The 26,274-nt window shown below is 42.3% G+C and overlaps 2 protein-coding genes across 2 annotated transcripts; both read right to left on the reverse strand.

Moving 5' to 3' along the window:
* Positions 1–32: 32 nt before the first annotated feature.
* Positions 33–2,855, reverse strand: LOC124689610 (pentatricopeptide repeat-containing protein At1g02060, chloroplastic-like). The gene has a single exon (XM_047223115.1). The coding sequence runs from the start codon at positions 2,853–2,855 to the stop codon at positions 987–989; it is 1,869 nt and encodes a 622-aa protein (XP_047079071.1). The 3' UTR covers positions 33–986.
* Positions 2,856–11,656: 8,801 nt separating this feature from the next.
* LOC124689611 (S-(+)-linalool synthase, chloroplastic-like) lies at positions 11,657–17,834 on the reverse strand. The gene is made up of 8 exons (XM_047223116.1): positions 17,778–17,834; positions 14,176–14,401; positions 13,883–13,956; positions 13,210–13,508; positions 12,816–13,034; positions 12,507–12,645; positions 12,062–12,298; positions 11,657–11,929 (listed from the first exon to the last, which is right to left on the reverse strand). Exons 1-8 carry the CDS (start codon positions 17,832–17,834, stop codon positions 11,657–11,659), a joined length of 1,524 nt encoding a protein of 507 aa, XP_047079072.1.
* Positions 17,835–26,274: the final 8,440 nt, after the last annotated feature.

Raw genomic sequence — 26,274 nt, forward strand, 5'->3', positions numbered from 1 at the left:
TGTTTTACTTTCTCAAAATTATAATCATAGGAAGCACTGTAACACCATCACTACTACATGTGAACAAATCCTTAAGAATAACACCGGATGCAATGCAACCGATCAATCAAACTAAATGATCTTGGAGTGTCAGCGTGCTAATATCTATTTTCTAGGATTCTAGCAGCTAAATCATAACTTATCTCTAGCAATGCTTCCAGACATAGTATCCTCTTTGAGAACAAGGCTGGGTCTTCAATCTATCTTGCATAACGGATCTTCAGAGCAAGAATGCTTGAGGATGGAATTGGCAAGCCGCTACTAGCACAACATCCAGGGATGCACTTTCTACAGGATACAATAGAGGGATACACGAGGACTTGCGAACTGCAAACAACTGTGTCCACTATATCTGATAATGACCCTCCATGTCATGGCAAATGTAGCAACAGCCATAACTGTACTTTCAATATTTGATATGGCAATTGGAAAAGAGTAAACTCACCAATTCGCCATAGCTCATGTACCTTTTGTTGGGATGATTTATAACGTGGACACGCACATTGATCTCTAGCAGTTATCTCTTCAAATTCTCTGGAGAAGACCTGCTGCCTCGTTTTTAACACACTTCATTCATCCAAAAGAAAGATTGACCAGACAGTCCTTGTGAAAGAAATATACCAGATCCTGTCAACCTTATAATGTCGCATAGGGTTCTTTCTGTTTCAAGGTCTGACAATCCAATGGCCGAAACAAACCATTCTAAGGATGGTCTAGATTGATTTGATCCACCATCTGCATTCGTATAAAATCTAACATTCCTCGATGATCCATTACCACTCCTCGATGATCCATTACCATTGGGCAGCTGATCAAGCCACCATGCCTTGTAAACCAGAGTCCAACTTCTGTATCCTGCTTTCTGTTCAAGGCCACAATCCCTACTGTAAACCGAGTGTGTACAGATCAGTATAGAGTGTGAATTGCTTCCTCGAAAATGTTAATTCTCAGACCATTTGCCTAATTCTGGCAGCTGCACGCCTCATCTGTTTAGCAACAAAATCAGCTTCTTTCATTTTTCCGTCTTCCTCGAGTGCATGATGAAGTGCAACCAAACTGCGAGGTTCAGCAGAAGCAGAACTGCTTCCACTCTCGATGAGTTCATAGAAAAGCCGGAACGCATCTGATGCTCTACCAGTTGTGCAAAGACCATCAAGAACCATACTGCATATCGACAGACCCAAGTCTTCCTGCTTGTGGAAGCTAAACAAAGTAAGTTCCGCTGCCTCTGTGAACTTCTTTTCCTCGCAAAGGCCCCCGATTAAATTTTTCATCTTGATGTAATAGCCATGGTCATATAGAGATGTAATAATTTTGTAAGCACGGTCGTTTAGGTTGCTTTTGAACAATGCATCAATCAGATTGGTTGAAAGATCCAAATTCTGGCGGATTTTCCTCTCCAGCATTATATCAATCAAATCCGCAGCTTCTTTTGCACAGCCTTCTTTTTTCAGAAGCCCCAAGAGAACTGAGTGGAACGTGCTTGTGCTAGGCCGGAGACCACTATTCAACATCCTATGTAGGGCCTCCCATGCAATCTTCATCCTCCCTTTCTGCGAAAATCCTTCTACCACAGCAATGTAGCATTCATCGTCAGGCACAAGATCCCTCTTCAACATTGACAGCACCAACTGGTACCCTTGTTCAAAATCTCCCTCCTTGCAGTGCCCTAGAATTAACGTCTTGAATGCAGCAAAGTCAACCTTGCTCCTTCGATCCAATAGCTGCCCAAATAGCGTCCTTGCCTTCTTTGCCTTCCCATTCTGGCACAAGTAGACGAAAACCGGGTTGTATGCCGCGATGAGCGGTACACAACCCCCTCGCTTCTTGAGCACCTCCTTCTCCAAAAGCTCATCCACAAGTTCCTCAGCCCTCGCAAACTGCCCGCTCTCACACAACGCCCGGATGACCATGCTATAGCTTGCGGAGTCGCGGCTCACACGGAGCTCCACCATCTGGCCGAACACCTCCACCGCCTCGTTGATCCGCCCTCCCCTGCAATGCGCAGCCATCAGCGTGTTGAATGTGCACGTGTCTGGCTTAAACGAGTCCGTCTCTAGCAATCCCTTGACAAGCTCCATCCTGCCGGCCTCGCAGAACCCCTGCAGCATCGTGTTGTAGGTGATCCTGTTGGGCGCCACGCCGTCCGTGGCCATCATCTCGAAGACCGCAAGCGCCTCGTCGGCCAGCCTCCTCGCACAGTATGCCTTGATCATGGCCGTGTAAGTGACGACGTTAGGAGATACGGAAGAATCTGTGCCTCCGACGCGCATTCCGTCGAACAGGTTGCGTGCGGTGGTCAGGTCGCCGGCGCGGCAGAGAGCGCAGAGCAGCGAGTTGTACGAGATGGCGTCGGGAGCGAATGCGTAGGTGGTGGGCAGGAAGCGGAAGAGGTGGAGGAGGTAGGGAGGCGAGGGGCGAGGGGAGGCGGTGGAGAGGCCGTGGAGGAGGGTGTTGAGTGTTGTGGCGTCGGGGGAGGCAATGGGGGAGCGGAGGAAGGCGGCGAGGACGGCGCTGGCCGCGCGGCGGCGGCCTCGGGCGAGGAGCGCGGCGATGAGGGAGTTGAAGGAGTGCGCGGTGGGGCTCGGGATGCGGCGGAAGAGGTCGGTGGCGGCGCGGACGCGGCCGGCGGCGGCGAGCGCGCGCAGAAGGGCGTTGAGGGCGTGGTTGGGGAGGAGTGTGAGCGGCGAAGGGAGGGTTGCGAGGTAGGAGAGCGCCGGGCGCAGGTCGCGGGAGCGGAGCAGGAGGTGCAGCTTCCTCGCCGCCGCCACTGACGCGGGCTCCGGCTGCGGCGGCGGCTTCACCGTCGTGCCCATTAGACCAAATGGTCAGCGTGGCTTCTGCTTAGATTTTTGAAAGGGAAAATAGTACCGGAAATTTTTAATTCGGCCCCGGCTACATTTGCTCTCTCAATCCAAAAGATATTTTTAATTATTAGAAGAATTTTAACAAAAGATTCCGTGAGTACATCTCGATAATTTATATGCGTTCGTACAATTTCATGAAAAAACAATATTCTTTGCGGTCGATGTAAAAAAGAAACAATATATTTCACAAAAAGCCTTTTAGCACCATTTTTTCTTTTTTATATAGCTCAAAGGACAGGTCTATTTTTAATGAAAAGACTTTTTTTGAAATTTCAAAATACATTGAAGATGCATTTTAAAATGGGTTTTAAAATAAAGGGAGCATATGCATCCAAGAGAAAAACATCACTCCTGTATAGTACTTATTATTTATTAGAACTTGATCGGCTTTCAAGTTTGAACTTTTTAATTTTTGAACTTTTTCAGAATTAAACATCTTTCAAAATTCAAAAATATTTCAACATTTTAAATCTTAGCAGTTTCCTAGTTTGAACTTTATTTAAATGTGAGGGTTTAAAAAAAATAAACATCTATATATAGAAACAGAAAGAAAGGGGAAAAGAGAAAAAGAGAGAGGTGTACCAGTTACTTGGCCTATTCCGTGCGCCCCATGAGTGCAGCGTTGCAAGCGACGCTCTGCTTGTGCCCGCAACGAGTGAGAAATAGTAGAGGTGTTTGTACACAGGCTGGTGTGTGCGGTGTCCATCATACCATGTTTTAACATGCAAGTCGTTGTCATAATTAGTACCAATAAAACATCGTTTTACTAGTATTGCATCGTTTAGAGTAGTACAACGGAAATATCACAGGTCCAAGGAATGTTTATATAATTACAATTTTGACTCTTTACAAAAGATCTTCATGGCCTTCTAATTATATGAGGTAAAATTGCAAATAAAACTCTAGAAAAACAACTTGTAGACTAGATTTAAAGCTAGATCTAACTACAGAGCTACTCGGCTTGCTAATTAGCTAACAACTCGACTTTAGCTATTTAGGTTTTAGGATTAGGGAATTGGTTCCCTCCTAGTCCTAGTCTAAGTTTCCATCATGATTGTTGAAGAAGTTTTCTCCATCGACTTCGCTAGAGTTCCGCCTATTGTAGTAGTTGACTCCTTCAGCTTCGACTCATGTCATATTCTCCTCCGGTGACTAACAATCTAAGCAAGGGGTTCAAGAGGTAACGGGAGAGTACGAGCGTATTAATTGGCTACTAAAGCTTTTAATGATGGGTTATGTGTTTTGTTCAAGGTTTAAAATAGCGTGCTAAATGAAATAGCGTCGGCCTCCTTTAAACGCTATGGACGCTATATCGTGCTAATTTCGTGCTATATTTCAAATAGCGTTTTGAAAAAATATTAAATATATTCTAAAAATAAAGGATTTCGCTAAAAAGGTTAGATATTTAGTCCAAAAAATGACTGAATCATACATACATAACCACATACAACAAATAGATCTCTAATTTTTCAGAAGGCTAACATCAATATTCCACAAGGCAACAACATAATATAAATTATTTATTAAGAATCATCAACATTAGAGATATTAAGTTCTAATCTTGAAAAAGAATCAACATATTGTAGTTCATCACCACGAAAAAGTGAAAGCAACTTAGATTGAAAAAATAGCGCGCTAACGCTATGAAATTTTAGCACGATATATCATGCTATTTCACAAATAGCGCCATAGCGAGAAAAATTACTAAAATTTAGCGTAGACCCTTCAAATATGCTATTGCGTGGTATTAGCGGAGAAATAGCGCGCTATTTTAAACCTTGGTTTTGTTCAAGTCATTACACTAAAATGTGTCGTTCTTTGCTAAAACAAATCCATGTTGTGATTCTGTGCAAAAAAGTTACCGACATGTGGTGCTATGTGCTATTTGCAACTAAACAAGGAGCGGTGGTGACAAAGAAGTTAGGGTAATTACGACTATGCCACTAGTTCTCATATAAATGCACACCATGCCACTACAATTCGCTGAATTGGATGTATGCCACTTCGGCTACATTGTTGCTTCTATACCCCTGGGTGCACTTGACGTCGTCTATCATTCGATGTAACAAATTAACCGTATGTTCGACTCATTCTTTTACATGTGGGTCCCACCTAGCTTACTCATTGTGACTGTTATCCTTCCAAGGCGGGCCACACAAGGTCAATAGAAAAGGCCGCAGGTCCTACGTTTAGGCCACAGTTTTGTTCAACTTCCTATTTTTGTCCTAGTTTGTAAGTCACAATTTTTAAATATCTTGGCGCAAGGTACTAGCTGATTGGGTCTCATTTTCTCTCTCTCATTGGTGCATGCAACCCCTTTCTCTCTCTCATTGGTGCATGCATTCTCTTTCTCTCCCTCATTGGTGCATGCAACCCCTTTCTCTCCCTCATTAAATAAAATTATGCCTTAGAGGTGGGGGTTATGGGACACATAGTTTTTCGGAATATGACTTACACTCTAGGACGGGGGGATTAACTCTCGAGAACAGGGCTCGGGTCCTAGGCCAGGGCTATTCTCTCCTTAAAAAAATACTCCTTTAGATCCATAATAAGTGTTGGAACTTAGCTTAGTACTAAATTTCTGACACTTAGTATTATGGATCGGAGGGAGTAGAGGTTATCTCTTAGTTCCTGTTTTGTATTAAAGTCTAATCACCCCATGTTTTTAATCAGAGGCAGGCAAAATCTTCCGGAGATAATAACATAGTACAATAGTAAATGTTATTTCGTCGTATTAAAGAGTTGTATTGTCATCTCAATGTGAAGTAGAGGGATTTGAAAAGACAGTTTCCTAACGACTGTACAACAAGATGCTAGAGCGTCCACGTCTGTCTGGAAAGAGAAAGTCACTGTAGGGATATGGCACAAAATTAAGAACCAAGGGCGTTTCATGTGTGCATTTGGTAATCAAGCTACTTTCGCGACTCTCCCTTCTCGTTCCGGCTCATTACAGCACACGTCTGGATCACAAGCCGTCATAGGACAGCCACGGAAACGACATGAAACCAACAAGACAAGGTTGCAGCAAGGAGACGTGCTAATGCGAGGTCGGGAAAGGCTTCATCTTGGATTCGACGCGACTTGGCGTTCAGTAGTAGATGTTAATGGCTACCCGTCTTGACAGCTACGAACAAACCAAGTCGTAGACGGGAGCCTAATCGAAGTTCATTCATGGTAGTTTCGCTTCACTCTTGAACCACTTTCAAGTAGTACAACCGATATAACTGCTGCTCCAATGTGAAGTACGACTACAATTGTAAACCTTCGGTCTCCAGCTTCGCTTGAGGACAGGGGGGAGCAACAGGGTGTACGGGTGGGGCGCTAATTTTCGGAGTTTGCCAACACGACACCGCTAATTTCAGGAGTTTGCCAAAACATATCGCTCAATTCTATCTTTATCATGTATCATTATAATTTTGTGGTGCCAAAACACATCACATGGCCAAAAACAGAAAATTTTGCACATTGTTTTCAAAACCGGTCACAACATGGATATCTCATACAAAAGTGCTAAACTTCCCATTTTAGGCCGTGCGGTGTATTCTGGCAAATGTGCCACATAATTGTAATGGTACTTGGCAAAGATAAAATCGAACGGTATGTTTCAGCAAACGCCAGAAAATAACGGTGTCCTGTAGCAATTTTTTCCGGTCAAATTGGCCTGTTAGCCCATATAGTAAGGGCATCTCCAACGGGCGACCCAAACAGACGCCGAGCGACCGTTTGCATCCGCGGGGCCGAAAACGCGCCAGGCACAAGCTCCAGCGGGGCGCATAGTGAACGAGCTGTTCGCAGCGACGCAAACCTGACCCAAATATGCACCTCGGATGCGTGTCTGCGGACGTAGCGTGGACGCAAAGTGTCCGCTCGCGTCTGGTGGACGTTTCGTCGGGCCCGCCTGGCAGTGACCCAGGCTCGATGCGTCTTCTTAGCCGCGCCAATACTGGTGCCGAGGCGTCGCTTCGGCAGTTTGCGACTGCGTAATGGCGATGCCTCGCATGGCGGACGACCGTTGCCTATCTTTGCGCACGAACTATAGCTATGGCACGCGTGCCGCGGTCGTCGCCTGCCTCCGGCCTATATAAACAGGGGCGCGCGCATCTCATCTCCTCCCATACTAAACCCTAGCCGCCGCACATCCTCCACCGTAGCGCCGCTGCCGCTCAACCTCCACCTTTGCCACCATGAGCAGCGTCGACCACGGCCAGGCTGTCGCGCCTCCACCTCCACCTCGACCTCCGACTCTACCTCCCCCGGCCTCGAGCTCTGACGAGGAGTTCGACGACGACGACGACAACACCGACGACCTCCTCGACCCAGTCAGGGAGGCTGACGCGGAGAAGGAAGTAGAGGAGGAGCGGGCGGCCCACACGGTGTTCGACGCCGAGATGGAATGCGGTAGGGTGGTGGCCGCCACAGAGGACGACGACTCCGACATCTCATGGTCTTCTGGTGACTCTGATGCACCTACCCCGGAGGAGAAGGCGGCGGAGCAGAGGGCGTTAGTCAACTACTTCGAGACGCTCAAGAAGGCCAAGGATGCAATAAACGAGAGCTGCGGCGGTGCCTGCTAGAGGACGCGGCTGCGCACCGAGCTCTAGCGGCCGGACGCCAGGCGGCGGAGGAGCAGACGAGGGAGAGACACAACAAGGTGGCCGGGCCATCGGGCAGCAAGTAGTCCAGGCTTCTACCAAATGTAGTTTGTATAGTTTATAGTACATTATGCTTTTTAAATATTTTGCAAAATAAAAAAATAGGTTGCCCCGCTGGAAGCACAACCAGACGCACGGTTAAAATATGTCCGTGGGGCAACGCAAACGGACGCGTGCGACCACTTCTGGACGTCCAATATGAGTCGCCCCGTTGGAGCCTAACTATATTGTGTGACAAAACAGCGCATTAGGGCTAGCCCATGTAATGAAAAATCCATCCAGACGTTGTGTCTTCCTCATCCGCGGAACTGTCACTAGTAGAAATCGGGGCTTTAGCACCGGTTCGAAATGGTCATATACACCGGATGGCCAACCGGTGCAACGCATCCGTTGCTAAAGGCCCCCCTTTAGCACCGGTTCAGTTGCGAACCGATGCTAAAGGGGCACCACGTGGCGGCTGCTAAGCGCCCGAGCGAGAGGGCCTTTAGCACCGGTTCGTAATACGAACAGGTGCTAAAGGGTCTGCCGCGGTAGGAAAACACCCCAAAACGATGCCGCGGTAGAACCTCGTTACCGTAAAAGTTTTTTGAATTATTTTCCACTCCCTCTTTTTTCTCTTTTTTTCTTCAGAATTTATAATATTTTAGTTATTTTACAAGTTTAGTCTCTAACTACACTTATCTCTAGTCAAATTACTTTCCTTCCCGTCCTGCATCCAAGTGCTTCACGCGCATGTATGTGATACTAGTATCATATCAATTCTATTAACATATTGGTCGATGTCATCTTACTTTATCGTTTGAATTTTAAATAATTCTTTTAATAAACAAAAGTAATGATGTAATAATAATCTTGAATAAATAAATAAACATTAACTTTATAATTTGTATTATTTTTAATTTTTTAATTTTTTAAATATTTTTTTGCCAAACCTAAAACCTGAAAATTTGAAAATCTTATAATTTGCTAAAAGTAATAGTAATCTTTATGCAGGATGCAATTATTAATTTTAATTTAAAAAAATAAAAAATTATATAAAATCCTAAATTTCTAGCAAAAAACTAAAATCTTTCTGCTTTCATATTTTAATTTAGAATTTTGAGAATCTAAAAATTGGCTAACCGGGTAAATCATGATTATTTTGATATATTATACGCTTTTTCCGACATTCAAAAGTTAATGCATTTTACCTTTTTCTAAACTTTTTATGCAAAAAAATTGATAGTAATTTTTTTAATTTACCAAATAGTAGATTGCGTAACATACAGGAATCTCAAAAGATTTTAGTTTTTAAATTTTCTATTATTTTATTTTCTATTTTACAGAATTAAAAAAAGGTTCGCTAAGGGTTCGCTGCTGACGCCAACCCTTTAGCACCGGTTCGTCCCGCATGAATCGGTACTAAAACTCTAGCCTCTTGAACAGATGCTAATGCACCCTTTAGCACCGATTCGTAACCGGTCGGTGGTAATGCTCTTTAGAGGAAAAACCAAAGCCTCTTTTTTTACTAGTGTGTCTATTCCCCATCGAGACCCGATCGATCTCGGCACCTCGATCACCACCTAGTAGACACACGGGCGGCCCTGACTGCTGACCCGATCTACCTCTCCACGAAAAGAACCAAAGGGGGGCGATGACAGATGGCGGCCATCAGTAGCCTAAGGGCATTTCCAACGGGGCGACGCAAACGGACGTTTTTCGTCCGTTTGCGTCTGCGCGGACAAAAAGTGCGCTCCAGCGGCTAGACGCAAAACGTCCACAACGTCCATCCTGACGCAAACGTGGACCAAATATGCTTCAGGAATGCGTCTGTGCGGACGCGTCCGCGCGTCCGTTTGTGTCCGGTTGGGCTGCATGCAGCCCTCTCTCTCTTCCTTTAATCACGCATGCGCTCATTCCTAGCCACACAAAAAGAATATTTCCCTCTCTCCTCTCTAATCACGCATGCGGTCAAATAAATACGTCTCTGCCGCTGGAGAAAGGGCAGACGCATGCGGACATGCGGACGTTTTTTTTGTGTCCGTGGTCGACGCAAACGGATATAAATATGCGTCGTCCCGCTGGAGATGCCCTAACGCGCGGCCGGCAGCAAGGTCAGCAGGTGCGCACGACATCACGGTTTTTTTGCTATCTGCAAATCGAACAGAGCACAGAGTTGTAGGTCAGGTTGAGACACTTGCTGATAAATTAAGAAGCACTCTCTCAGGGCAAGGCGACGAGGAGTTTTTCCGTTTTCAACTTCCATTGTGTCTGCGTCAGGTGCTAGCTCCATGTCTCTTGTTCTTCTCTAGTTGTGTAGTTTTTATTTTAGAATTGTGATATTTGTTCATAAGTAATCAATGGATACAGAAATCGATTAAATGTCATAGTAAGAGAATTGATTAATTAGTTTGTATTTATTGCACTGAAGAACTGTTGAAACATGAAGAGGACTAGAGGAGCAGTGACATTGCATCTCTTTATGTAATTGCGGTATGTAATATTTTTATATGCAAAGATTTCATGAATCAACTTCTGCTGTTGTGCTTCCTAGTAAATTTGTACATGTATACATTGTAATGCTATATTCGTAGTATTGAAGATAAAAAAAATCTATTTGCCCCACCCTAGCGTAAAATCCTGGATTTGCCACTGCTTGAGGACAACCTTTGATCTTATGTATACGTACTTCTGAAGTTCTAATTCACAAGGAAGTGACATCTTGGACGTTTCTTAAATAAAATTTTATATTGTTTTCACTACCAGGTTTTTTTAATGTTTAAATTCAAGAACAAGAAATTTGAAATATTCACATATATATTTGATGACAAGTATTTTTCAGAATATTATAATATTTTTGGTCATTATACATATGGTACAATAGTAAACAGTGGCCAGAGTTATATATGTATATATATTCAAGGCAATGTCCGAAACATTACTTTTTTTGTAACCCGGAGTAAGTACCCTCATACTTCCTTTGTTTGGTTTTATAAGACATTTAAGATCTTGTAAAAGTTCTCTCGTTTTTGTGTGTATCAGTTTATTTTTAGTGCATAGATTTACTCCTCTTAATTTGTATCTAGTCTAGTTTAAATATGTCTAAAACATCTTACATTACTCCACGGAGGGAGTATTTGGCATTCGGCAAAGAGGGAAACAGTCAGCAAAGAAATGGGTTTCTTCACAATTGTTCTTCTCGCATCTCTCTGTTTTCTACTCTGTACACATACTACGTTTTGCCATCCGACGATCGTCCGACATAGCTCATGGGCCTTTGATTAAAAGGCTGCATCATTGTTGCAGTCCAACAGGTTGTGGTGCCGGACAAAAGCAAGACACGAAGCTATTCCATTCTGTTTCAGTTAGCGGGCTATGTTGACTGCCATCTCAGACGGTTCAGGCAGAATGACCGTCAGATGGTCCATGGGGCAAGTCACGGCAAAGTCCACAAAGTGCTATCTCCGGCCGCGGGAGACGTGCATCTAAAGATTAAATTTTGCATTGAATCACCATCATTGGGCAGACATACACCATGACCAAATGGACGCACTCTGTGTGTGTGTGTGTGTCGCAGTCGAACTACTTGCTAGCCAACAAGGTGGTTGCTCTAGCTAGGCTGCTGCTATCACCATGGTGTCATGGGGTGGCGACTAGAGTGACTTCCCCTCCATTGATGAGGTACTATATGGTAGGGTTATATTTTTTTCGAAAGGTGATGTTTTGATTGGGATGTTATTTCATTTAATTTGGGCTACCACCTTGAATTTTGTGGACACAACGGTGGTAACCACATGTTATGTTACAACCGATGGAACGTCTTGAGAGGGAAGTTCATTTTGAATGCACAACAAAGGTCAAAGTCTCTTAGCTATTGACGAGTCTCTAGAGTTTATTGAAGTCATATACTTAGTACTAGACTGCTAGAGTTTTTTTCTTTCAAAATTGAAAGTTTCTGTGTACGAAAGGGGTAACTGTGGTTATCCGTCCAAACTGATGAAAAATGTTAGACAATATATTTCAACACATGGTATTGTCGGACACCATATACACAACTCTATCAAAATACTTCACATTTATATGACTCTTGCATAATATTTTGTCCATGCCATGCATGATTCATAAGAGAAGCATCCGGGTGTAATCCTCGAGAACGGGGAGCCTCTGCTCATCATCATAGCTGTACATGACACTGACCATCCTCGCGAAGTTGAGCAATGCTCCGAGGAAGCTACAAGACAATGATGACCTTGTCCTCAAGAGACACTCCCGGTTGAGCTCCTCCCACTCACCTGCAATCATCTGGAGGATGTGCTCCTCCGTATTAGCATTAGGGTTCTCTCTCATGTAGAACTCCCTATACGACCCATCTAGCCCTTTTTGCGCTTCGTCCTGCATGAGTCAAAAAGTTTTTGTTGGCTCATGGTAAGATCAAAATTTGTTTGAAGGCTACATAAGTGCAGGCCTAACAAGATATTAATTAAATCGCTTCCTAGGAAAATCTCCGTGTGTCAACGTTCGCACCTTTGCACTGCCCATATCATCCCAAAGCCTCATGATCTTTGCAGGGCAGGAGATGACACGATGGATGTGGTCACTGTCCTTTGTTAAATCATGACCTAGCATGAAGAATAGATGCAAAAATACAAGCGGTGCTCCAGAGGTGATAATGCCATTTCTTAGGTAATCCTCTGATGTAGGGACCTGATTAGAAGCCAACCATTTTTTCTCAACCATGAATCCTTCAAACAAAGTTGCCCACTGCATAAAAATAAAAATATCAGCAAGAATGTGAACCTTTTCTGCTCTTAATTAGTCGTGTAAGTTTATTTTTTAATTGCACTTAACTATTTCACAAATTGTATAGTGGTTAGAAATATTAATATACGGTGGTAATCCTACAATTAATTTAACTATCTGTCCAGTAAAATTAACATGAATAAATGCAGAATCATTTCAGAAGGCATACAGCTTTTTTGAGATGACTGATAGGGTTCCGTCCATGCTCTTTTGTGGCCATATTAGCAATATCATTTGTGGCAGTGTAAAGATTTTTGTAACATGATATCATGTAGTTCGGTAGTGAACCAGCAGCCGCAAGATCCCACCTGTAAAAATGAATTATATTACATATGAAGTTTTATCACACCAACATCTATGCACATCAGATAGGTGAGACAAAGGTTAGAAAATATTTGACTGCATGCTTTGTAAGACAGTAGTATCATGTATCCTACAGTGTGTGAACTCTATTTATCTAGCGGAGATCCTTTCTCACATTTTGATTGAATCATTCAAGAGGGAGAGCTCCTCTTGTGTCGCAACAAGATCAAAGATATCATCCACAATGTAGACACATGAGATGATCTTTGTGATCTCGATCCGATATCTAGAGAAGGATGACCCTTGGAGGACAGTCATGGGCCACATGTACCATTTCATAATCTGGTCCCTTGCAGCCGGTATTTCTTGGGCCACTCCTAAATCCATCCACCATCTGTGTAAAAATGAATTTATCATATTAAAATCAATCATAGGCATATATGAGGAATCTATTAGGCTATTGATTAATATTTATTTTGTTCTTGCTATTTTATCATTTCACGTAGGGTTGTCTTAGCAGAACTATTTTGGTATAATGAGATTATGAGAGTGTTCAATTATGTGTGTACCTCTTAACCTCTTGCAATTCCATCTGATGAAATAACTTGTTAAGCTTGAACTCTTCAAGTGCTAACTTCTCGATTGCCGTGTTCGTAGTGGGCAAGCTCTGGAGGTAGCTCATGTGGTGCCTGGCTTTGTACTGCATCAGACTCACATGGTAGGGATGGTCCAGTGACTTCCTCACATATCTTGCAAGATTTGGCTCCAAGTGCTTGATTGCAGATCTAAGGTGCTTGCCTGAGAACTCCTTTGCCTTGTAGAGTGAAGATTCTCCCATGTTGAGTTGTGACATGTCGTGCAAACTCATGTTTTTAACGGTGCGAGTTCTTCCCAATTTTTGCAGGCTATTCATCGAACTACTTACTGGATAAATATGTGGTCCCATCTACTCCCCGAGGACCAGCGGGCACATATGGATTCTGGGTGCACTCGCTTGATGGCGGTCGTTCGGGCTATCTTCAACCAGGGTGGTTGGCGGCATATTAATAGATTACAAGATGCTTAGATCGTCTTTATCCTCTTTTTTTAGATGGTTGATTCATGTCGCAACTTTAGCCGATCCATGATCCTATGTTCGTTTTGTATTCACAACTATTTACTTTTTTTTGGATGATGCAATAAAAGGCTGTGTGCATCCTTTGGATGCAGAGGCCGGGGAGTTCCCCCATTTCTAAAAAAAATCAACCCTCTGATGTCTTTGCTGTGAGCATGCTTGAAATCACCATTATAGTTTGTGAACTTTCGAAGAACCTTATCTGCAGGGTCGAGGATAATGGTTTATAGGCAGGTAATATAGAATGAAAAAAAGTCGTTTTAGAAAGGTGCATTAGGGAGAGAGAAAATTTTAAATGGGTTTTCTACTCTACTTTTGGTGTACTGCCCGCACTATGGCTTCAGAATATAATAAAAAGTGCTCGAGCTTCCCAAACTTCTTTCTTGTCTCACTCAACACGCTGAACTTATATTTTACTGACCTGCCGAAACATGATATCCTGCTTCTCTCATCAGCCTCAGAGAAAGGGTAGTGTCAAGCAGATCATCGCTATCGATGTGATCCACACACGAGCCCACAATAATTTTGATCTCATCATGGAAATAATGGTCAAGGCAGAGGCGTCTGAGGTGATCAACAGTGGTCATCATCCCACGACTACTCTTCGGGTGTTGATGCAAAAGCGCTTGTACACTGGTTAGACCCTCCTGGTGTTGCATGAAAAAAGTAGTTTTGTTAGAGAATTCGGAATTTAGAGGCATGTGATATATTTATATCATAAAATATGTCCATTTATGAATATATGATGTCCCGAAAAACATGCATTCAAATTTCTCTAACTCTGTTTGTTTGTAAATATAAGGTGTATTTGTTTTTGAGAAAAAAACAAGAATTTAAGTGTATTTTGTTACACCACTTGTCTGAACAATTTATTTTTTAGATTCGGTGTCATTTTCTTATCTCATGCAAACTCCTCTATTTTCTCAGCTTAATTAGCCATGGTAATTCCACCCGAACCAGGTGCAATTTTTCCTCCAGACTTGTGATTTTAATTTTTATGCCAAAAATTATACACCACATATCTAGAAATGGCGGGAGTATGAAATAATCAGATTGTAGAGTGATAATACTATCCCTCAATGGATTTGTAATTTTTTTATGATAAATTTCTTTTTTTTTTGTTAACGTCCAATACAACACATAGAAGGTTGTGGGCATGTGACCATGTCCAAAACTTCACATCCTAATGAATGGATGCCATTCTGTTTCTTTTACTAGTAGATGTCATTCTAAGATGTTCCAACGACCAACACAGAATATAGTGTGTAAAGTTATGTATAAGAGGCAACTTTTTTTTGAAAGTTATAAGAGGCAACTTAGGTATCAGTAAACCTAGGTTTAAAGTCTTAGCCTCGGCATTAAGGCTGAGTGGCTCCTGCGACTTTCCAAAACCTTCATGGCCAGGCTTGCACTGCCGGAAAATGTATATATACTGTAGAAATGCCTGTGCAGAGTGTATAATTAAGGGTACTCGGCACAGAGCCGCTTTGCCGAGCGTATATGTGGTGTGTAGAAATGCCTGTGCTGAGTGTATAATTAAGGGTACTCGGCACAGAGCCGCTTTGCCGAGTGTCGAGAAGAAGTACATGGCAAAGATAATTGTACCCTACGTGTACTTGCACTCGGCAGAGAAGAATAAGACGACAAAACGTGACTAGTGCACTCGGTACAATAAAAACATGGCACATTGCATCTTTGCCGAGTGCCTGAGCAATACACATGGCAAAGCCAAATTCCATGTGGATACCTTCGCACGCCCATAACAGCGGGACTGACGGCGTCTAGCTTTGCCGTGTGCTACATGCCGATACTCGGTAAAGATCGAAGTGTTTGCCGTCTGTTTTGTACGGGCACTAGGCAAAGAAAAGTTTTGGTGCCACCAAATTTCTTGAAAAGGCTGGATTTCTTCGCGCCAAATCTTTGCTAAGTGCCTTCTAGAAAGCACATAAAGGAAAACAACTCTTTGCCCAATGTCCGCTGCAAGGCACACGGTCAAACTAGAGTTGTGTGTCCGGCGGATCTCCCGTGATCCGGTCGTCTTTCGTGTTCGATTATGTGGTTTTAGGTCAGTCTCTTCCGATCTACGATTATCATCATTAACGATGGTTGCTGCTCTGGTGCGCTGGTCCTTTGGGACCTTAGCACGACGACTTTTCATCTGTCTACTACAACAAGCTCTACTACGACAAGTTTTGCCTGGCTCCGGTGATGGAGGGGTGAGGACGGCGGCGCGCCTTTGGCTCGTGCTAGGGTCTGTAATCGTCGCTAGGTGGTCCAATGATCTATTTGTAATTTTTATTACTTTTAGATATATTTATACTACTGTTGATGATTATTAATAGATCGGTGGAATTTTCACAAAAAAAAACTAGTTCTTTTCATAGTGTCATCTCTTGACACTAGGCAAAGAAAAATTCGTTTTCGCATGCAGAAGCAAGCGCGGGAGAACAACGATTTTGAAACGCCCGAAACCAAAAAGAACTAAACATAAGATGACACGTTGTCGAGCTAAAAAATATTTCCCAAAAAATCTGGAGCAAGGAAAAGCTGATGCTCACTTCAAATCTGGATCGATTCCAGTGGAATCGGTGGGAGATGGTCGGAAATCCCAAGGATTCCTAGAGGGGTAGCGCACGAAGTGGGTGTGTGAAACATATTGTGTAGGTGTTCTTCTATCGTTTTGCACAGGTTTGGCTCAACCGTAGTTTGCTCCCTTGTACTTGCTTCACAAAATAACCCATTTTGGCACTAGGAAAATAGAAAACGGGTTTTCCGTGGTCACGATAGTAAAACCTAGCACACAACGTTGCTTCTCGTCCTAGCACACACACATGCTCAATATGGCCTCGTTCCGTCAAACTATGGATTCCCGTTGGTCGTAACTATACCTGGGCATGTGTCGGGCCGGGCCGGGCCTCGGGCCGGCCCGAGGTAAGCCCGACGCAAAAAATCCGGCCCAAGCCCAGCCCGGCCCGACCAAATACCCACCAAGCCCATCGGGCTGTCGGGCCGTGGGCCGGGCCGTAGTGTTAAACTGTGTTTTCGGGCTACCCAGGCCCGGCCCGGTCCGGTAGTCGGGCCAACATTTCTCGGCCCAAGCCCGAGTTTTTCAGGCCGGGCTTCGGGCTGGGCTGCCCATGGCCAGGTCTGGTCGTAACCTAGAACGTTGACATAAAAGTCATAGAACTCAGTAGGTGGTAGCTCATTTCGTGAATGTTTTTGTAGAATAATCATCGTATTCGAAGGTTGAATTTTTTTCCAAGCAGAAGGTCTCATGTTTTCCTGATTTTTTTTTTAAATTAGTTGTGCTTGAAATGGGACCCATGGGAGGCGCCATTTCGCCGTAGCGATGGCGGCAAGGCACCAATTTAGAAACACGTGAAACCAAAAAACGAACTGCACATAAAATGACACCTTGCGGAGCTAAAAAAATGATTTTTTTTCTAAAAAATCTGGAGCAAAAAAAAGTTGTCTCTTAGTTTAAATCTGGCCCAATTCCAGTGAAATCGGTAGAGCAGAAAATCCTATGGATTCTTGGAGAGTTAGCACGCGAAGGGGGTCTGTGTAACGTGTTGCGTAGGTGTTTTTCTATCATTGTGCACGAATTTGGCTCAACCGTAGTTTGCGTCTCTTGTACCTGCTTCACAAAAAAATGCCGTTTTCAGCACTCGGAATTGTGTAGGTTTCGTCTGATGTAATTTCTTAACCTAAGTCATGGTGGAACATTAATTACAAAAGATGAAGCAAAAGAAGAGAAACCTAAAAATTCTGATGTAACTTTTAGCTTAGTATGGATATTTATCATTTGTTCTTTTTTGATTCGTCCCATACAAAAATTTGTATTTAGTTTGGTTAATCAATAAAGTTGGATAGTTTGGTTAAGAAACTCTGACATGGTAGAAATCCCAGTGAGAGAGAGAGGCAGAAAGAGAGGGAAAGGTAGACAGAGAAGATTAAACAAGAAGCATGCATTGTATGTGACAAATTTATGTTAATTGTTGCATACGAGAGATAAGTATATACCTGGAAGTCAAAATTGTTGGACAGCGCATGGGGCACGGGCCTTGTGCCGCGGCACATCGCCGGCGAAGGACAGAAAACACCATTGGGACGGCATCCTCTCCTGCCACCATTTCTGGTCACGGGCGAAACTAGATGGAGCTGTAGCTGGACAGGGAAGGAGAAGGAGATATGCGAAGCAGCCATCAGTTCCTTGGTGCTAGCTACAGCTAGGTGTTACAGGCTAATTAACCAGGCTAAGCAGCCTGTGTAGTGATGAAGAAGGAGCTACTACGAGCTCTTAGGATGGATCATATGTGGATTTATAGGGAGAGGAGAGCTCACGGCAAGCATCGACTGTGTAAGCGAGCGAGTAGTGATGTGTGAACTGGGAAACCGCCGCACAACGCCGGCCGCGCAGTTGAGCCAGATGACCACGTGGTAAGTTCAAAACCAGTATAGTGACTTCTTCCTCCGATAAATGCCGTCATCGCATCTAGTCGATACAAAACCACGTAAACGTTCTTCCTTTGCTCCCCTTCAACTGTAATTAAGATTGCGTCACGTATGCGAAAAAGATGATGTGAAAATCAATTAGAACGGAAAAAAGGAGAGCCATCGTATCTCAATCAAAAAAGGAGGCATATCTCAGATCCAACACAAGTTATACTTCTAGTCTGCAGAACGTATTCTTCACTAAGGTATAATAAACCATTAAGAGAATTGTATCCATACAAATCCATAGGATACACCAAGTGAGACTACCTACCGTAAAGAGTTTATCCATCCCAGCTATTCTTTTTCGATAAAGCTTTATACATGGATCCTAACGAAAAAATATACACCGTTCTTGGTAAGTTCCCAGCGAAGTTTATCAGATCCTTGTAACAACTGGACTGAAGTTAATCGTTATAGTAGCTCATTCCAAGAAGCTAACCGGGGCTCAATAAGATTCCGTCTAAACGTCATAGATGGTGGAGATGTTTCCATCATGTTCTGTAAGGTATCACCTTTATGACGTACAATATTATATAAGGCTGGATATTGTTCTCGAAGAATGGTTACTCCTAACCATTTATCTTTCCAAAACTTTATCTCGGACCTTATCCCAACTATCTGCACACTAAGATGCACATAACCATACACCTCCCTAAAGAAGTCACTATTTCACCCTCAGAAAAACATAGGCTAATTAACGCACAATATGTATAGAAAAAGTTCAGCAAGGTCTGAAAACAGAAGATTAATAAATGGCTACTGTCGAGGCATATCTATCTGAAGTCTAGACAGCACAACACATGCCATATGCGTACGCCGGCCAACGATGTCAGGCTAGACATGACGCATGCACATGGTCCAGCTAATCAAACTAGGTACCGATACGATACATACCAGTACACACATATCTATTGCCTATGTAAGCTTGCTAAAACGGGATATTCACTTTGGCTCATAGGAGCATTTGGAAATAGAGGAAGTAAAATGTAATTGCGCCAGATAGGAGCTAAAACATGTTATATTAGGAAATAGAGGAAGTAAAATTTAATTGCGCCAGATAGTTTGCTATACAATTCTCTAGATTTTCATGTTCTTCTATTATTCTTTTGTTTCTTAGGTATTGTGCACGGGAGACCTGACCAGACTTAACGTATGCCACATGCAATTGTTGAACCATACCCATAAGTTGTTTGTAATTTGTATTACACTAAATTAGTATCATTAGATTCATCTTAACATGTATTTTCATAGTATACTATTTTTTATGTCACATGTGTTGCTATTTTTTAAAAGATAGTCAAATTTTAAAAGATTTGACTTGAAACAAAGGCAAACATACACTTATTCGTTGACGGATGGAGTACCTATGTACCAAAAAAAATACTCCTTAATTATGTAATCATTACAAAGAAATATTTTCAATATTCTCTGCCACCTCCATGCGCTCGTTTATGAACACCTACAAAGTAGAAAAAAGGACTATACAGTTTAACAGTGAATGTATTTCCAATAGTTTGAGCTACGTACATGCAGATCATATAAGTAGATTTGACTCACCAAATACCATAATTTTAAATCACTCTGTCCAAAAAATAACATATATTGGATCACTGGAATTAAATATTTGACATATATTTAGTACAATTGCATGTGGGTTATTTTACGGCAAAATGGATATCACATTTGACTCAGATTGAAAGAAGCGTTGTGATTTATGACGAACCAAAATGTTGCTCTTCCAAACAATAACATTTACGTTTAATGGAGTAGAAACTATTACATTTAATGCTTGAACTCAGACACCTAAAAGTGTCGTACATTTCTGAACAAAGCGAGCTACAATATTCAATTTTTCTTTGTAATTATATCACCATGTTGTTATTTCTTAAAATATGTTGTGAAATATCACAACATATGTTCTGACAAAAAGAGCGTGAATGAACATAAAGTTAATATTATTTTTTATTAACTCAAGAACAGTAAAGCATGCACAACAAATTTGTGAGGTGTGAGAAATATGAAAATATTCAACATGGATCAGGTTTGCTACACTAAATAGTGGATCACATGTGTGGCAATAATATATGTTTCATATATTCTAAATATAAATCAAATTATAGCCCTTTTAGTCTACTTTTGGATGGGATTATTTTTCTCTACTAAATGTAAATGTATACCATATACAATTTAATAAAAAATGAATCATGCAGAAAATGGCCACAAAGTCCCATGATAAAAGATTATGAAGTTTATGCTAGTCTGAACTAAAACTAAAATAAAAATTATGAAATAGCGAAGGTATTACAGGATAGACTCTTCCAAGAAATGCTCTCAACGGTGGGGAGAATCCCCGTCTTTCCTAAAAAAAGCTCTCACAACCAACGGTGCGTCGTCTCTCTGCCAAAGACAATGTCTAGGCCGTCAGTCTAGCCTCGATTGATTGGACCAGATAGAATTGGGTAACACTTCGGTTGGCACATTTATCGTGTACTAGAATCACTTTCCTACTGTGCACGCGGCCTGGTTTGATGTGTGATGACAATGATTTGGTCAAGGTCGTCACAAGGTGGAGTGCTTGAGCTTGTTTCTCGTTGTGTACATTTTCCCCGATAGTAATTTTACAATTCTACTTTTAGAAGAAAAAAAATGTAATTTTGTAGTTATGTTATAGTTGTTAGGTTTTCTTATCATATTTATGGTTTAGTCTTGTCAATGACCTAGACCACTTCTTGTATCCTGCATGTAGTACACATTACCGTCTGTTGGCATCATCTGTTTAGGCCTTTTCCAATACTTGTCTATAATATTTTTGAGGAATCAATACTTGTCTATTAATAAAGTACTATGGGCAAATTGTTGAGTTTGCACCGTAGTTAATAAAAAATAGAGCAAAGGTGTTGTATCTTAGTAGCTTACATATAGTCCTTTGCACATTATCATATTACTCCCAATCTCATACAACCATTAGCCTAAGATTATTAAATGCAATCTTGCTATATACATCGATAAGAAGACAGTAGATTGGCGTGGTCTTCTCTTATAATAGACCACTATGTAGATTGAAAGATAATGTTTTTGTTGCCAAGTCTATGAAAGATGAGACTTGCGGCAACAATATTATTACTATGGAATTCATCGGCAACCGTAGTTATATTGAACTCTTCTTGCATTTTTTCGAGCGACCGATCCATCAAGTGTAATGGCTATACGTAACATGTATGGTCGCCCGTCGACACGTAGGTGTATGTCGGGAGTGAAGCCCAGGTCTCTGCATCGATCGATGCACACCACCATTTACTGTAATATTCAGAATGAGAAAATAGAGTAACGTTATATACTACGTTTGCAAGATACCATAAACAAAAAACTATTATCTTTAATCTCATGCTAACATTAGCCCAAAATCAATATGTACAAGCTAACTTTGGTAAAACCCTTGTAATGCACACCACTATCTAGGTAGAAAAATAATATTTAATTTATATCTTATGAAAGTTTTGTATGGAACTCCCTGGCTAAGAAAAAATAGCTCAATTGAATTCTTCTTGTCTTTTTAGGAGTGACCGATCCATCAAGTTCAATGACTGTATGTTTTTTTAGAGGAAAGGCAAATTTTTTGCCTTAATTCATTGAATCAGGACAAGGGTTTAGTTTAGAGATGCAGGTTATACTCAACCATGGGAAAGCCTACTCTCCGGACATTGAAAACCCAAAATACTTAGCGCCGGCCAACACCGAAGATCTAGTCTTCTCTAACTCAATGAGTGTATGTATGTATGGTGGTCGGTCGAGTCAGCAGACGAATGCCAAACCGCATATATATGTGATTGGGTGTGTCTGTGTGAAAAGCATCATGTAAATTCATCTAGACATTGACATGTACGCGTGCGGTTTGACTGACAGCAGCTCCACAATCTAGGCAGTGGGTGTCGGTCCAGGGAGCACGAACACATTAACTGGCCTGAGTCGCAGTCACGGACAGACATGCATGAAATAGCTAGTTTCTTGTACACTTGCTAGTCGATTTTTCAGATGATAGCTCATCACGATGTTCGTATGCCAATTGCCAGAAGACTGACCTGGGAGTTGGCACTTTCAACAATTCTGACAAACCTGCCTGTTCCACCTGAGCCATGCATGTTGCGGCTACAGCATACAACGTGCATCCGCACAGCCGTCACTCTCGGGTCAAGTCAAGAGTATTATTGCTAATTGCGTACGGGGGTACATCATTGCGTGCTTGAAATTTTGCCCCACCTGAACCAGCCTTTCGATTTGCTCTGTGCTTATAGCGGCTTGACCGACCTCAGCGGACCCATTGCGCAATGGAAAACCAGAACGTAGCTTAGAGGGCTCAGCTGGTTGCCTAACACGTGCAAATTGGAGCCTAGCTAGGTTTATTTCACAGCGTTTTATTGCTCAAAATATAGTATGGCCTCACAGTAGTACGCACACAACCGCATAAATCTGACAAACGAAAAAGTAAAAATGTTGTAAATCACGCATGTAGTGATGTTTGAGGACCAATCCGAAAATCATGGCATGGTCCATGTGGGATAAAAATATCGCACATTGTATCCTCCAATCATTTAGACACCTACATAAATATATCTCGATTATTCGCACTTTGTAGAAACGATCATCAAGGGATCAGACTAGTACAACGGTAGATGACACACATAATAGAAACATTTTTACCATTGAAACTGCTGTTATTTCTACACGTTTGATAAGTAGAATATATTAATACCGTGAAGATACCAATTACACACAGCTGTAACAACTAGTATCCTAATGGCAATACCGATGCACTCGGTTAAAAAAAAAAAAGAAAAATTACAACAAGAAAAGTCATGCTACAGTTACTAGTTCCTTGTAACAGCGGACCAAACACCACCAAAACAGTACAAGAAATCCATCAACTCCAAAAGCAACACCTCAAGAAGGGAACATCACACAATCGCCATCATCGCCAGGTGCTATATATGGGTGATGTTGTGGCTGCCAAATGGATTGACTTCATCATATCGGTGCTCGCGCCTAGCCTGATGTTCCTATGATCATTCCCAAATTCTGGGTATTCGAGGTTCAACGCATTCCACTGGCTAGCATCCGAAGGGTGTCTCATCATCTTGTCTTTTTTTCTTTATCTCCAGCTCATTTCCGTCATTTTCTCGCTTCTTCATCTCCGCGTGCCAGCATATTAACTTTGCTTGCTTAGGGTCCGCGAAATACCGTTGCAGACGAGAAGTGATCGGAAAGTACCACACTACCTTTCGAGGAGCTTTCTTCCCCTTCTTGTATCGCGTGACGCTGCACTCCGGACATATGGTAGTATCCGCGTGCTCACCCTGATAAATGATGCAATCGTTCATTCACATGGTATTTCACGTGCGGTAAATCCAGAGGACACATGATTTTCTTGGCCTCCTTGATACTGGTCGAACACTTGTTCCCCTTGGGAGACGTTCGTGCCAGAATGACATGTTTTCATCGAAGCATGCGTCGGTCATTTTGTTCTTTACTTTCATCTCCATAGCCACGAGCGTCACTTTCAGACGGGTATCCTCGGGCATGCATTCTTCATACAATGGAGTAACCACGTCTATCTCTAGTTGAAGCATGCATCGGTCATTTGGTGCTTTACTTTCAACTCTTGTGTTAATCGTCTTCTTGAGAAGCAGCTCTTGAAGATGAGGGTCCTGCACCCAGTCCATCGATGGTCCATCGTCGTCTGCGCCATCATGATTTCTCAGCATGTCCGAGATCTTCTACATGGTGACTGTGTCCTGCATCTACTTCGTGATCATGTCCGGGAGATTCTTCATCTTCTTGCATGCCCTCACCGTTATTGTCGTGCTGGCCTTCCTTATTTGTTGCTAATTACCCGTAAGTACAGGGGATCACCATAGTACAATTCGATAAGTATTTGAGTGTCGAACCCACAAGGAGCTGAAGGTAAAAAAATTATTCTTTAAAGCCCTATAACCCACTTATATGGCCTTCTATGCAAAGCTAGGATCTATAATGTGTGTGCGTGAAGAGGTTTTTACTATGAAACTATATATATATGTGCTGAAATTAAAATGCAATGAGTAAAAATAATGCAATAAAATTGAAGTGCAATAAAGTAAAATGACATGATGTGAAGTAAGGTGGACTAACTCAAGGGAGTAAGTGTTCTAGCCAATTGTTACTTCATTTGTGTGGTTGTCATAATTAGTGAAGCACAAAGATAGTCCTTTTAGTGTTCCTTCTAGAGAGGATCCATAGATAGGTGTAGCCATAAACATGAGCAATTACACCACTAGTGATTGATTCCAAGGCCAATTAAGAATAAACAAGAGAATTATTAAGACATAAAGTCCAACCACCGATGTAAGATTAAAGGTACCCATAGTTATATCCCCCGTTGATTAACCATGAATTAATACAACATGAATCTATGAATTGGGATTCAGTTTCTGTCAAACTCCGGCTATCCCACATCCTATCAACATGCAACGGTGACAACCTTGTGCATCCCCCAACATATGTGTGCACTCGTATGTTAGCACAACAAGATTATCATAGAAGATAACATTAAACTATGTGCAACCAACAACAAACTATATAACAATTTCCATGAACAAGTCACTACTCAAACATCAACATAGAGATACAACAGATCATGGGAAAACAATATATTGCATCATACATCATGTTTGCGAAGAGATTACAACTTACAAGGGGTAGATGAAGATGGTGCTGCTGCATATGGTGAGGAAGATGACCACACCTGACGGGGTGGAGTCCACCGGAGACTATTCCGGCAGCGTTTCCCCCCTTCGATCTCTGCCAGCGGTGGCCTGCTGACTCTCTATTTATGTGTTTTTATCTCCGCCATTGTAGCCTCAACAAAACCCTTGGGGATCATATATATATAGGGTTTTTTTAGGTCAAAACAAGTCGGTTGGCGTTGGATTGAAGCGAATCGGATGGACGACGGTGAAACGACACCAGGTGGCGCACCCAGAGGGGGAGGGCGTGCCACCTGCCATATTTTCCACCTCTTTGACCTCCTGGTGTCCCACTTTAGCTTATTTTGTTCGTCTCAAAAATTCCAAAGCATGGCCCCTGACCTTGCCCTTTTTCGAGTCCCGTAGCTCCTGGAAAGTCAAAAACACTAAAAAGAGATATTTTCTGCCAAACAAAATTAGAACCGGAGGAGAGGGGATTGTTCAGAAAATCCCTGAAATAATATAAAACATGAAAATAACATTATATAACATGCAAATATGTGGTAATATGTGGCAATGAAGTGCAAAGTTCATGTCTGCATTTTACATGCATCACTTGTCCCCCATGGACAACATCATGATCATCTGATGACGCGTAAAGCACACGCCCGTTGGGAACCCCAAGTGGAAGGTGTGATGCGTACAGCAGCAAGTTTCCCTCAGTAAGAAACCAAGGTTTATCGAACCAGTAGGAGTCAAGAAGCACGTCGAAGGTTGATGGTGGCGGGATGTAGTGCGGCGCAACACCGGGGATTCCGGCGCCAACGTGGAACCCGCACAACACAACCAAAGTACTTTGCCCCAACGAAACAGTGAGGTTGTCAATCTCACCGGCTTGCTTGTAACAAAGGATTAGATGTATAGTGTGGATGATGATTGTTTGCGAGAAAACAGGTAGAACAAGTATTGCAGTAGATTGTATTCGATGTAAAAGAATGGACCGGGGTCCACAGTTCACTAGAGGTGTCTCTCCCATAAGATAAATAGCATGTTGGGTGAACAAATTACAGTCGGGCAATTGACAAATAAAGAGATCATAACAATGCACATACATGATATGATGAATATTGTGAGATTTAATTGGGCATTACGACAAAGTACATAGACCGTTATCCAGCATGCATCTATGCCTAAAAAGTCCACCTTCAGGTTATCATCCGAACCCCTTCCAGTATTAAGTTGCAAACAACAGACAATTGCATTAAGTATGGTGCGTAATGTAATCAATAACTACATCCTCGGAC

Source organism: Lolium rigidum, chromosome 2, assembly GCF_022539505.1.
Source record: "Lolium rigidum isolate FL_2022 chromosome 2, APGP_CSIRO_Lrig_0.1, whole genome shotgun sequence".
Classification (NCBI taxonomy): domain Eukaryota; kingdom Viridiplantae; phylum Streptophyta; class Magnoliopsida; order Poales; family Poaceae; genus Lolium; species Lolium rigidum.